This window comes from Pholis gunnellus (assembly GCF_910591455.1).
Source record: "Pholis gunnellus genome assembly, chromosome: 7".
Classification (NCBI taxonomy): Eukaryota; Metazoa; Chordata; class Actinopteri; order Perciformes; family Pholidae; genus Pholis; species Pholis gunnellus.
In genome coordinates this window covers 15,025,718-15,040,233 of record NC_136533.1, presented here as the reverse complement: position 1 = coordinate 15,040,233, position 14,516 = coordinate 15,025,718, and the positions used below count along the sequence as shown (strand labels likewise).

At 40.9% G+C, this 14,516-nt stretch overlaps 1 protein-coding gene across 1 annotated transcript in view; it reads left to right on the top strand.

Moving 5' to 3' along the window:
* Positions 1–3,093: 3,093 nt before the first annotated feature.
* The window catches only part of wwox (WW domain containing oxidoreductase), a 120,485-nt gene continuing 109,062 nt past the window's right edge, over positions 3,094–14,516 (top strand). Inside the window, exons 1-5 of the mRNA XM_079163196.1 lie at positions 3,094–3,325; positions 4,188–4,252; positions 4,499–4,556; positions 4,700–4,869; positions 13,695–13,801. Coding sequence (XP_079019322.1) covers positions 3,219–3,325; positions 4,188–4,252; positions 4,499–4,556; positions 4,700–4,869; positions 13,695–13,801 — 507 coding nt within the window. The 5' untranslated portion in view covers positions 3,094–3,218. The remainder of the gene's footprint in view (positions 3,326–4,187; positions 4,253–4,498; positions 4,557–4,699; positions 4,870–13,694; positions 13,802–14,516) is intronic.

Below are 14,516 nucleotides of genomic sequence, written 5' to 3'. Positions count from 1 at the left end.
CGACACAGTGTCAAGGCGACAAAAAAAACTAAACTTTCAATAGAAAGAAAAACCGTTGATCAGCACGTCTCCCGTTACTCTGTGTGTGTCTTTGCTGAGAGGAGACACATTTCGTGCTACGTTGAGACGAACACACACATACACACACACACACACACACACACACACACACACACACTTGCCTACAGTTGGTCGGCCCACCTCCTAGCCCCTCCCCTTTCTACTGCCAGGGGCATGCGCTGTGGCTGAGGATACAGTGAACCATCACAGAGGGAAGTAAAGTCATTACGTTGGATGGCTTTATTCCTCTCGTTGAAGCCCATTTCAATCACATTAACGTAAAGCAAATCTGTTGATGAAACTATTGTGCCAAGTTGAATCAGTTCTAAATGATGACAACACACCATCAGGTTCCCTACATCTTCCGATGTTTAGATAAGTGCAGTTGTTTCTAGGCTTTCTGTCACATCCTCTATATCTTCGCATAGAAAGTTTGAGGTCTTTATGAAAAGTGAAACGTACATTTCTTGAAACTACGTTTTTTCCCAATGAGGGTTTAATGAAGTACTTCTGTCTGAAGCCAAATACTGTAGGTATTTATAGCGTATTAGCCAGTGATGCACATCTTTTACATAAGCTAAAGCAGCATTCACACAGTTTAGGAATAGAAATGGGGCATTCAATATCTTACTGAGGTAAAAATACAGCACAACTCTAAGTATAGCAAAGTAAAAGTACTGATTATGCAACAGAATGGCCTCTTGTCTATTTTAATGTTATAGCTTCTGGAGGTGGAGCTTATTTTAATTATGTCTCGACTGTTGGGTAGTTCGATCTATAATCGATCTATAATACGTTATAAGCTTTTGTTTTTTTAATGTAAAATCTTAATGTAATAACTAGTAATTGTAACTGTCAGATACATGTATTGGCGTAAAAAGTACAACATTACCCATTGAAATCAAATGGGATGGAGCAGAAGCATTATAAAATTCATACTGAGTAAATACAATACTTAGTACCTTGAACACATGGTTGCTTTGAGAAATATGCATCTTTGGTGTTAACACCTCGCATTGAGCGTGAGAGTTCATTCGTGACCTTGGAAATAGTATTTTGATAGGAAAACTGAACAAACTATCAGTCGATGAAGACTGTGTGATGCAGCGTTCAGCTGCAGGAAAAAGATAGAAAGTGGGCCATGAGTCAAGATTATGTCGTCAAACAACATTTTCTCTCTGTCTTAGACCCAGCGTCGTGGGAGGAAGATCCCTGACAAACACACCTTAAGAGCATAACACGACAGGAGCCTGAGTGACAGGAATCTGTTGGGCAGCGCTGTTCTGCTCTCGTCAGTCCCTCAACGTTTGCTTCTACGTAAACAGGCGCAGTACTGTTTTGGTCAAGGAGTGTTTTTTCCAGCCAGTATAATTGTCTTAAGCTATGCATCAGTTGCACAATCTGAAATATCATAAATTCTTGTGACTGTGCCATCACAATGAAGTCAGATAACAGCAAGATCCTCATGCTTTAGTTAATCAGCAACTTGACCTCTGCTCCACATTTTTGGGGAGTTAGGTAGTAGCCAAGGAAAGCTCATTGGTCGTTCTCTGAGAAGGAAAACTAGAACTGGAGGAACTGTCAGACTCTGCTTGCAATATGGAAGAAGAAAGTAAGCATCTTTGCAGGCAATTATACTAAACCAGGTGCCTGGTTGACCAAGTGTCAGCAGATTCTTCAAAGTCAGTCAATAAAGCATGCAAGTGTCACATATTTCAAGTTTCTCTGGAAGTCATTATCCAGCCAGAATATAGACCACTCTCCCTGTCCTCCGCAGCGATAACAGAAACTGCTTACTTTACTTTAAGCAGTATAGTTTAATCACTACTCCAACAAACAGGAGTTGCACAACTGGAAGGGAAGAAAGTAGCCAAGTGTGCAGAGCAGCTTCACTCTGGATACGAAACAATGCTGCCACTCTTTATAATTTGTGAGGGGGAAAGTGGCAAGCTACAAAGCAGAGGCTGGATAAAGCTTCTTTGTGCATGCTTAGGTGGCCCTCACTGCTGCAACGTTTTGCCTTACAGACTCCAAAAACTCCAAAAAGGCATCAGATTTGAATGGGATATGTCTTTTGTCATGACTCGGGAATGAAATTAGCACCTGCACCTGCAAATACAGGGTCAATGTTGGCTGTGGCAGGTACGAATTCCTGGTCACCTGCCACCATGGCAGGTAGTTTTCCCTTAATTTTAAAACTATTATTTTTTTAAATAGCAATTCATAAATTAGATTAGTCAAAGATTAGGTTTACATCAAATATTTCGTATTTCTACAATCTGCAGTGTTTATTTCTAAAGCATTCTACATAGATTTAAGAAGTGGCAGGCAAATTTATTGGCCAGTAGAATTGTTCAGTGAAGAAGAAACTTAATTTCATTAAGTTCATCAATTTCTTTGGTAATGTCTTACAACAGCAGGTGCAATATCAGTCAGTGGTTTATCAGGCTGAATAATACTAATGATAATACTAACGAAATTAATTCAGTTAAAATCAATGCAAATCGTTACTCTTCCCTCAAGGAGAAATTTAAGGAAAGCTGATTTTTAAAGACACAAAGAGACAAATACCTTTCTCACAAACATAAAATCTAAAGATATAAAATACAAATGTTTATATAAAATGTTTATATAAAATGGGAAGGCTATTAATCTTCCCCTTTTTTCTACTCTGATTACTTTTTTTAATGTGTGCCATTTAGGGGCAGTAAAGGCCTGCTCGGTGGCTTGTGTTTGGTCATTATTTCTGGATGTTGAGTGTGTCCTGATGGTTCTGATGGGTTTAGTGCTCAGTTCAGACTGCCTTAGGTCTTGTCCTGTACATTTAGAACATCAAAAGAAATATAATTATGCTTTGAAGAAGTGCTACATTACATTTGTTTCATCTCTGGTTGAAACTATTACGGTTCAATCTTTTAAAATTGCAAAGGAAGTTAAAATACTCAAAGGCCGCACGACGCACATTTCTTCAGCCTCAATTTCCCAAAAGGCCATTCGGCCAGCGTCACCGCGTGTTGTTGCGGAAGTGCCGGTGAAGTGCTGTGTTGGTAATTCTCAGCTCAGAGTCAGACACAGTTGCATTCATTTATTGTATTACAGATATTCCTCACAGGTTTCGTGTTCGTAGCTCTGTCGTTTACGAGATAAAAGCGTGAGTTATGGCAGCTCTAAAATTCGCAGGCATGGACGATACAGATAGTGAGGATGAGTTACCTCCCGGATGGGAAGAGAGGTCTACGAAAGATGGCTGGGTCTACTATGCCAAGTGAGTGGAATCCTTCATCGTATATGTCACCACCGATATGTTCAGCTTGTTCACGACCAAAGGCACGTGTAGGTGCTATCAGCCTGCAGCCAACACACCGTACACCAGTTTACATAAGCTCTGATGTCTGAAACGATGGCATGGACTCCATGGGCGCACGTTTTGGAAGGTTTTGTGCCAATGTGTGCCAGCAAGGTGTTTATTATGAAGACTGTGCAGTAGTATGTAGTACTGTAGCTCAGAGGTTGAGAAGTGAGAGGCATAACTTCGTGATAGAGTTGCACTTTGAATATACATTCCTGAAACCCTCATCAGTGGTGGGACAGAGCTCTAGGCTGCTCGTGGTGACAGGAAGTAGACAGAGAATGGTTCTTTACTTAGAAATTATAATAAAATGATTATTGGAGGATTTCAGTGCCTTTCTCTTTACACCAATGTCTATCATTGACATGTTAAACATAGCCAAAGTTGGTTTGCATAACCTAGTTTGAGATGTGTTTTTGTCCACCTGCTCTATTTGTTTTGTTGTATGAACGTGTTATGTGTCCTTGGTGTTTTCTTGAATTGCACACTTTTGTAGTCATTTGTAATATTTTGTCTCATCTGCTGTTATGATTGTGTGTGTCTTTTCTATAACAGATGTATTTGGTTGTGTTTCATTTACGCCGTGTACTACATGTATTTGAATGTGTTTTTTTGCTGCAGATGAAAATGAACCTTTTTGGCTAAATCTGGCACATTAATGTCACATTACATCACGTCTATGTGTGTCCTCAGTATATCGATAAATAAATGACATGCAGTGAAGAAGAAGGTTGTTGGGTAATTTTTTCCTCAAAATTCTTTTGTTTTTGTGTAACAGCCATGATGAGATGAAGACGCAGTGGGAACACCCGAAGTCAGGAAAGAAAAAACGTTGTGCTGGAGGTTTGTTGTATTCACTTGTTTTTCAGGGTCTTACACATATTTATATCTGCTTGAGGGCCAGACATATACGCAAGGCATATGGGAACATATTCAAAATGGCGTTGTATTTAATGGAGTTCTAACCGTACCTTTACAAACATCGGATTGTCTTTTTTTCACTAACTTTGTTGTTGTGGTTATGTAACTGTCACCAGCGGCAAAGATATTCATTTTGTTCTTACGGATTCTGTCTGTCTTTTCCCACAGATTTACCGTATGGTTGGGAGCAAGAAACGGATGAAAAGGGACAGATGATTTATGTTGAGTAAGTAGTTTGATGATTGAACCTCTGTTTGCTTAATTGAGGAAACAAATGACCTTTTTTTTTGGCCTCACAGGATATACTAAACTGCACACATCTTGGATGAACTCTCTATTATAACATCCTATTTCCTCTGTCATTTTCAGCCACATTAACAAGCGGACCACCTACTTTGACCCGCGGCAGGCCTTTACAGTGGAGGATGTGGTGTTGAAGCCAAAGCGGTACGATGGGAACACAGCTGCTCTGGAGATCCTGCAGGGTCGGGATTTCTCCGACAAGGTTGTCCTCATTACTGGAGGCAACTCTGGCCTTGGTGAGCATCATAAAACCTTAATATGTGTACCAATTCAATGTTTTGTTCTAGCTATACTAAAAAACATCAGTGTGTCTGTAGTAAAGTGTGCTTCCATGATGATACCACTAGGTGGGGGTGGTATTACACTGTAGTAGAAGGGGGATCGACAAGAGCCTCTCTGCTCCCTGCAAGTTCCCATCTCTTGACATTCATCAACATTAGCCTCCAAAATGATACACTTAGACTCAACAAATCACTCGTTAATACTGAACATGGTTGTATTGAAGTTCATTAGCTGGGCTGAATTGGATGTCATTGTTAACTGTAATGAATGGTGTCCATTTGTACCCAGCGAATGCATTGCTCACTATATAATGGTGTGGAAACAAATGTATTTCCCCTTTCCTTTAGTTTAAATTAGCACAAGTAGTGGCCATTTATTCAGACTCGCTGCTTTGTTCGGGATAAATAATGACAGCATGAGGGAAATCAAATAAACATAAAATTGTTAATTGTCTTTATATTCAAATTCTTTGTCCCAAGGAAAGTCACAGCAGTGTAATTGCTGTGTGTGTATGAAGAGGTGCAGCACTGTAGTGTAGATTTACAGCAGCCGGGGGATCCACACTGAACTCAAATGCCTTCCTGACCTTGATGTTCTTCCGTCTATCCGTCTATTTATCTATGTGCACGTTCAGGGAGTCTTGTAGAAAGAATACATATCGGAATGTTATTTCCTCCAGAAATTCTTGAATTCTTCATGTATGATTTTAAATTGCTGCACTATAAACAGTTCATTATTATTAGCATGCAGTGTACAAACACAAATATACAGTATGTTCCTTATAATTAAGATATGTCATTATTTCATTTTTTACAGCACACTAGACACAATCTAAATTAATTTCTGATTGTCTTCTCAACTGAACTGAACTGAGACTCTTTTTTTAGGCTGCGGTGTAGTAAACGGTTCAGTAAGTCTCGATCATGCAACGTTCATATAGACAAACATTTAGTTATTGTTTGTACCCAGCATACAGTTAATGGAAAAAAACAAATGCCAATGTATAAAACGGAGAGTAACAAGCAGTGTTACTAACAAGCAGCACAAAAGTGTAGCATTGGCTAAGTAAAAAAATATAATTGGCAAAGATGGAAGGAAAGTCAGATGTATCAAACTTGAATGTTGTGGTTGCACATGCAGAGCTTGTGGAGAGGCTGCATGAAAGATTTACAGATTTAAACTGGAAATAATTCAGTTGTGTCGATGTTTCATCTTCTCAGGTATTGACTTGCACACAAATAACTACAGCGATTCCTTCTGGTGTGATGTTGTGGAAAAGAAAATTAATATTTTTTTCAGTAGAATAATCCCCCCCCCCCCCCCAAAAAAAAAAATCATCAAATGTAAAAGGTACCTGTTTGAATTTCTAATAAATTAGATAATGCTAAATGTCACTGCGACTCCATCATTATCTTAGAGAACGTTTGAGGTGAAAAGGTAAAGGCACACTGTCAGTGTAACAAGACTATTTGCTCAAATATTGTGGCTTCTGAAATGAAACAAAATGATTAGGCCTTTCCATTAAAGGGGGTGAAAGAAAATGATGAGAAAATGTCAAGTCACTTTCACCACAAGAGGGCACAGGAGGTCCATGATGTTGGTGCTGTCGGGGTATTAAAACGTTATCATATTAAGTGCTTCACATGCGCCGCTTTTTGCCTTTAGTTTAAAAACTATATAATGAAAAAGATAATCCACATTTAAGATTTGTTGAGATGTATTTAGTTTATGAAAATGAGTTCATCTGAAAAAAAAGCAGCTTTTCTCAAAAGAAAGCATCAAACAGCTACAACGCACAGACATTTTTATAGTGTGTGAATGCTTAATAAACCCATATTAACATAACCTTTGTTTTACTCTACCACATATTAAATATGCAGCCCCCATAATTAACAGCATTCTAATAGTAATTGCTACTACTCGTGTGCTCCTTTGACATTCCACTAGTGAAATGTGGTTATGCCAATTGGTTGGACCCACTTAGCATTTTAATGGCATCAATAGTGTTTTAATCCAAGTGTCAAGGCTATTTCCATTTTCTTCAGTGCTTATTTCCCCCACAGGAAATGTGACATTTTTATTACTAATGGTGGGATATTATTTAATTAGCAAATTTACATTTCAGCTCTTTGATTTAGTTCTTAATGCACGTGCAGATGAAATGCACATATATGAGTTTATTTATGCATGAAATGTCATAGTGTCTGGTTTTGTGACCAGCTTTGAGGCTCCTTGCAGTCGTGCTGGGAGGCGAGACAGTGATGCGGTTCGTCTTGCCGATGTGATCACTGCGCTCGGTTCACAACATTAGTCTTCCTCTCTCGGCTTTCTTTTGTAAATTAAAAACCAGTACCAACCTGAATGGTGTTTGTAATTGTGATAATGGAAATGAATGATCACAGTTTCTTCGCCCCCCCCTCTATTTCTCCCTCTCTCCCCCTTCTCTCTAAAGGTTTTCTTACTCTTATAGACCTGTGGTTGTACACCTGTACCTCTGCATTGATTCCTAAGCGGCTTTGACCCAGGCCTGAGCCTCCTATCCATCCCCATTACACACTCCTGCTCTGGCTCTAATTCCACTCCTATCAACTAACTCTCAAGTTATTTACTGGGGTCCATGGAACAGTTGTCCTTAAAGGGCCACTGTTGTGATATCTCTGGCACCCACTGGGTTCAGACACCAAATACTCTCTTTTTAAAATATAGAATAAATGCACATTGTTTTGGGAATTTTAAATGTAAAATTGTTATTGTGTATTTTCCCACACTCCAAAAATATATTTTCTTTCTGTTGAGGCATGACTACATTGGTATTGTGCTCTCCTTGCACATGCAGTCATCTCTTTTGGGACCTGTAACCACATATAGATGTGTTACCCTACCTGGGGACCAGAGACATTCTAGGGCTGTTACAGCAGCTGCCATGTTGTCAGCACAACGTATAGCGGTCAGAAATAACATATTGACCCTCTGTCTCACTTAAATATAATATTCATGTTGACACAACTATTTTCCATGTCTATATCAATCGCAGTGCAGTTTATCTGATGTCTGACAGAACAACTATGTTTAGGGGCAATTTCACTTTTAATAATAACGTTTTTTTCGAATTCTAGAGCTCCTCACAATTTATATTATTCCACATTGTTTATTATTATTTTTATGCCGACATGTTTAGAATTTTACCTGAACTTTGTCTGCCCTTTTATACAGTGGCTTGTTGTGGAGCAATGCCTTGCAGTTGCAAAGCTCTACTCAATCTAAATGCATGCACGAGATCCCTCATGGTATTGCTGTTCAGGGTCAGGGTCAGTGCTGGAATAAGAAGCAGAAAAGACCCAGACAGGGAATAGCAAGGATTTGGAAAGGAGCGTTCCATAATGTTTCAGTAACTCTATGCATCGTCTCCGCAGTGTTTTAGGACTTTGAATGTTATTCTTATTCATGAAAGACTAACATTGTCCCATGTTTGTGTTGATCCCAGTGTTGTGTTGGGAGGATTAAGTGTCAGGCCGGTGCTCTCCTCTCTCTGGATGGAGAGATCCCTAAGCATATTCAGTGAGTCGCAGAGCCGGGGGAGCCTCTGTGCGCAGATTAAACCCATAGCCTAGCTTTGTGGCTGATCATTAGATTGAGGCAGATTTGTTAAGCATAACTGCCATTAAATTGGCTGCAAAGCTCTGGTATTTACTGCGCTGCTGTTTATGAATAAGGACCCCCTTAAAGACCCGCGCGGCGATGCGTTAAACCCGAGCCTCGGTAAGGAGGGAAATGCATTATTCATAGCGGGAGGAATTAGATGGATAAAAAGATGTTCCTGGTGAGGGTGGCATGCGGCGTCTGTGTCTCTGAGCGTCTCCGAGTGGCTGCGTGCGGTTGAGACGACATCCAGAGTGCATCTGTGTTTATATCCAGCAGTCTGATAGTATTTTGTGTGTGTGTGTGGGTTGTGTGTGTGTGTGTGTGTGTGTGTGTGTGTGTGTGTGTGTGTGTGTGTGTGTGTGTGTGGTGTCCGCTGGGGGAGCGGCCGGTCCGTGTCCTGCTCTGTCTCCTCTGTGTCAGCTTGTGAACTGAGCCACTGAGGAAATCCAAGGAGAGTTTTATGTTATTTCTTTTCCTCTACGGGCCTTTTCATGTCCTCTCTGATGAATGTGTTTATTGGCTACGTAATGAGAACCAGTTATGGTTGGTTAGTCAAATTATTTAACTTTATTAACCTTGGATGGAATTTGCTATGCAGACCCAAACTGGTGTAACATGCAAAGAGTATTATGCTGGAGGCCAGAAGGGTTCAATAATGATTACAGCTCTAATATAATAGAAGTGAAGTGGTTAGAGAGAGAGGATGGAATACATATATGTGCTTAAAGGCTGTAGGTAAAATAAAACGAAAGGGTACTGGGTTATTGTGTGTAGTCAAGTAGTTTATAGACCTATCGAGTTTACAGTCTGCGGATGATGAGGGGATGAAAGTTACATGATGGGGGGGGGGGGGGTTTGATGACAGTGATGAAAATACCCCCAATGCTCAGGAGTTATGTGCATGAGCAGGCCTCTGGGGTCTGTGTTTATCCTTGTGCATGTGTGCGACTTGATGTGTGTTTATCAAGTGTACCGGCCACAGTGTGAGGTCGTCCGGTAAGGCTGGCCGCAGGAGGAGCAGGGGTGACCAGGGCGACGTGAGGCCACGATGAGAGATTGTGTAGGGAGTTGGAGGTTGACACAGAGGGTCAGAGAGAGAGAGAGAGAGAGAGAGAGAGAGAGAGAGAGAGAGAGGAGAGAGAGAGGAGAGAGGAGAGAGAGAGAGAGAGAGAGAGAGAGAGAGAGAGAGAGAGAGAGAGAGAGAGAGAGAGAGAGAGAGAGAGAGAGAGAGAGAGAGAGAGAGAGAGAGAGAGAGGGGTACTAGATAGGGCTGCGTGGATGGTGTGACAGCAGTGTGTGGGGGGGGGGGGGGGTAGGAAGGAGGCAGAAGGGGACAGGGGGGGTAATAGAACCACTCCAGTGCTCTCGCCTGGAACAGCTCAACCTTGGGCTGTAATTACTAACAATACATCCCACTTTTGGGGTGACATCTCCCTCCTCTTGGACTAATGGTGGGGAATTAGAGGGGATCTTAAAAGTCAAAAAGAGTTGGGGGGGGGGTTGTGTGGTTCCTTACTTCTTGGGACAAGAAATACACAGCAGCAGCTGGAACAGGTGCACTCAGCACCAGGTCAGTCTCTGTTTCAAACGGTTCACTCATTCACTCCTTTCTACATAAAAGTCTTGAAATACTTTACTATATATTGAGCTGTAAAGCGATATTTTGATCACTTATGAATCAGTATTTTTCCATCATCACATAACTAATATTTGCATCAATAAAATGTGGAATTGTTCACTGAAAGTAGCGATAATACAAAGAAAGAAAGAAGAAGCCTTCTTTTGCTACATATGTGCACAGATACAGGCACTCAGTGTCATGAATAACACAAAAAGTCTTAAATATCAGGATCATATACTTCATATTTATCAATAGTGGAAGCAGCATCCCATTATTGCTTTGTATTTACAATTTCATGGTGTACGACATATTTATCACATCGCTCCTTGCTTTCTGTCTATTCCTAGAGAAACATCAGTATTGACCTCTTGATGAATTGTGAACATGCTATGGATGCTACTTTTATGTTTAAGGGGGCACTGTTGCCACATTTCACACTCTGAATTATGACACTCCAATGAGATCGCTGACGGTAAATAAAGTGCACTAAATAGTAAATCGGGGCGGGATTTCGGACACGGGCCAGAGAGTTAGGAGGGGATAAGATATGATCTTGGGGTAGAATTTAGGAAGTGACAGTGCAGTGTCATTATTGGACGAGATGGAGGGGGACTGCAGCTTCCACGTGATCCACATCCCCCTCAATAAACGCACAAAGACAAACTAACCAATGAATTGTGATGCATAAATCAGGTTGGCTGCACCAAGTTAAACTAGTCAGAGACACAAGGACATAAACTGTGTAATTAAAAGTCACATATTTATCATATTATTCACTGCTTCAGAAATATAACACGCAACATATTTTGATGTTGTGTGTTGCAGTTAAAAATGCCATATGATTCATTTGGGTGGTGTGATATGGAGTCTGTTCATGATCGCTGTTGCTCTTGTGTTTTGTTTTTTTCTCTCAGCACAAATTGAGCTCTGTCGAACGGGGATTGTGGGAACCATGTCTGTTTACCCACAGGTCTTGTAATGATCTGAATTGACTTCTGTTTGCCCAATTGTACTATGGAGCTTATTTTAGTTAAATGCCTCTTTGGATGCAGATCAAGAGAGAGAGAGAGAGAGAAGGAGCAGGCAGCTCCGTTTGCCAAATAAACACGTTTACTGACGAGGCTGGTAATGATCTCATTACATTGAGCCAATACACCTGTGTACGAGGGGGATCCGGAGAGGGGCGGCGGGGCAGGGAGGACAAACAAAGCGTGAAATCACTAAATCACACTCATTATTGGGGGATAGCAGTAGGGCCAGGATCCTAATGTACCATGAAGAGCATTCACTGCTTAATGGACATTTTACACCATTTTTTTTATGCCTTTTATACATTACACTAAAACACATTTTCGACAATAGCTGAGCCACTTACTGTATTTTTTTTTTTGTAATGTTGTGAGTCTTAAGATTGAACAAGCAGACAAGCAAAGGATCTGCTTTAACCAGGCTGAATTGTGTAACTTAATTTCCAAGCTTTTAAAATAAAATAAAAAAGTTCTCACCAAAGGCTCGGCTCTCTCGTTGTCTGATTAGACAAAAGAACCTGAAAGATCATTACAGCACAGCGTAGCAGTCGGGCCTCCTGTGTGTTATAAAACAGCTTGTGGCGTCTGTCGATCCACCGGAGCAAAAGAAACCCTCGTCTGACCTCTTGTCATGTTCCAGCATCGGCGTACAACGCTGGAACAGACTCTCATTGTTGTACACCCGACCAGGAACTCATTTCAGTGCAGCCCTCTCTGCCGGCAACACGGGTGAGAGGGCGTGGAGTCTCTGTTACAGCAACGCCACTCTCGTTATTTCACAATTAATGTCAAGCCCTTGTTATTTGTCATTGGAAATACATGGCTCTGGTGCTGCTGCTGCTGTTGCTGCCATATTCTAATTTGTTCTCCATTATGGAAAACATTGGCGTCGATTAATTTCACTTTCATGGTTTGTACACACAACAAGTGAGTGTGAGGTGTTGTTGTTTACCAGCAGCCAGTACTCTTGTTTAATTTATAAAGGCTAAAAAAAATCAAGCTTTTAAACGATGGCATGTTTGTAATCCTTTTTTTTCCCTCCTCATCTGCTGCTTATGGATTGTTTCTGTTACATACATTGTAAATATGCTGTAATCTTAATGAAAACAGCATCCTTAGTTTTTTAGAGTTCACCACTATTATTTTTCATTATAGCGTTTGGATTAAATTATAGTGAACATTCTGTGTGACATCGAGAAGATTTTGTGACATTTGCCTTCTACAGACGGCTGCTCCAACAGCAAATTCAAAGCGCACATTTACTCCGGGAGTCACACCGCTCCCCTTTTCTTTTCTGTCATGTTGTTTTTATTTTCATTTCCATTTCCTGTGAGTGAAATGATCTCCGCTCACAGCCACAGTCCCCTCCATTACACCTAATAAAGTGTCATATAATTTAATTCCATGCTTCACTTGTCAGAGAGGGCTTCCAATCCGACTCCAATTTTGAGTTTTAATAGATATTAGTCCTTAACACTCTCCTCACAATTAGGCCTCCCAGTTTTGCTCCTAATGAAAATCAGATTAAGACATATAATCTAATTACAGTTCATATTAATCCACCCTCTCATACGCTGCCTCTCAGACCCTCTTTGCCGCAACCAGTTATTGTGCCCGTCAGTTTGTCAGTGAGGACGCTCGCCCTGTACAGCGTTTGTGTGACGGCGGCTTGTATTTACTGTGGGAGGTGGGACTGTAAAATGTGAGGCCGCTTCGGTGCTGTTGAACTTTGAAGGATAGTAAATGTCACAGGGAATAAAAATGCGGTGAAGGGAAAAAAAAAGTTAATCTCATAAATTAATTCAACCTATGGGTGGAAATGACCCATTTAGACTTGTAATTTAGAAATGAACTTCTCTCCCTCTATCTTCAGTTTTTGTCAGTTTTATCGTGACTACATGATTTGGATGGAGCCATGAAGTCTTGGACTGATAAATTCTGTGTGCATCCGCGGACCTCGTTTCACGGGATAACGTCCTTATCGGAGGCACTTTGATGTGCTGAAATATCACACCGAGCTTCACTTTGAATGTCATGTCTGTTCGATTGTTCATCTGACTCCCTCCATCACGAGCCATGTTTTCATAATTGCTGTCATCGCTGTGTAATTCCCGACATTGTTAACAACTGACCTACCCTTCCTCCAAAACCGGCGTGTGCGGCGATACCTTCTTGAGAGCTGGCAGTCGGATCCCAAACTTTATCTAAGACGAGAGGAGGACGTCTTGAACCACAATAATTCAATCAGTTTCATCACTTCAGAGAGAAATGATTAACTCCCTCTACTAGACCACTGGGTTACTCAATGAAAGAAATTATATATGGAAAATTGATAGGGATTTTAACTTGCACACCCACCCCCATACACCCCATTAGATTCAACCCCTGAGAATCAAAGTTATCTTCAGAAAAAACTAATCTTTGAAGCATTGCTCGCTTTCATTCTTCTGTTTTTTTCTGCCTCTCTGTCTCGCTGATCATGTCTCAGGCTTTGAGACAGCCAGGTCTTTCGCTCTTCATGGCGCCCATGTGATCCTGGCGTGTCGAAACCTGTCCCGGGCCAGCAAGGCAGTTAGCGTCATTCAGCAGGAGTGGGTGAGTGGAACCTTTAACAACCCCAATATTAAGGCTTGAAAGGCTTGTGATTTCAGCCATTTACGTGAAGAGACAGCCATGAATTGATCCCACTAACAAAGTGATGATTCCGCCGCTTCCTGAGGTCACTTTCTTTCTTTTGAGACCCTCGACTTTTTCCTAAACCAAATGAAGAATCTGAATATAGTGGGTGTTGTATGTTCAGATAGCAACGCTCTATTTTTTTTAGCTGTATAAATGAAAATACTTCAATGTGAACAGCGGAAGCGTGGTACAATTTATATCAGATTAATTCAGTGACATGAAATAAATGATCCAAATGTCTATTTGATCCCCATATTCAGATCTCCCATGTTAAAGAGAAAGCCTTTATTAATTAAGAGAAAAAGTATTCATATCTAGGTTCTCACAAACGGCCCATTTGCCAGGAAAGGAGAATAAACTTCAGTGTGTCTCTGCTTAGAGAGAGATAGAGAGAGAGTGAGAGAGCGTTAAGGGGAGAGCGAGAGAGAGAAAGTGAGCGAGGGCATCTGATAATTACCTGAGATTATTGCTCTAATATCGCTGCGCTTGTGACGCGTCCCCAGATTTACGAGTGTGGGAAAATAAACAAGTGAAATGTGGGTGCTGGAGCAGAAAGAATAAGCCATTAGCACTGGGTTGATTACAGAGAGCAGGACTTGAGGAAGAAGGAGAAGGAGAGTGAGTGCTGTGC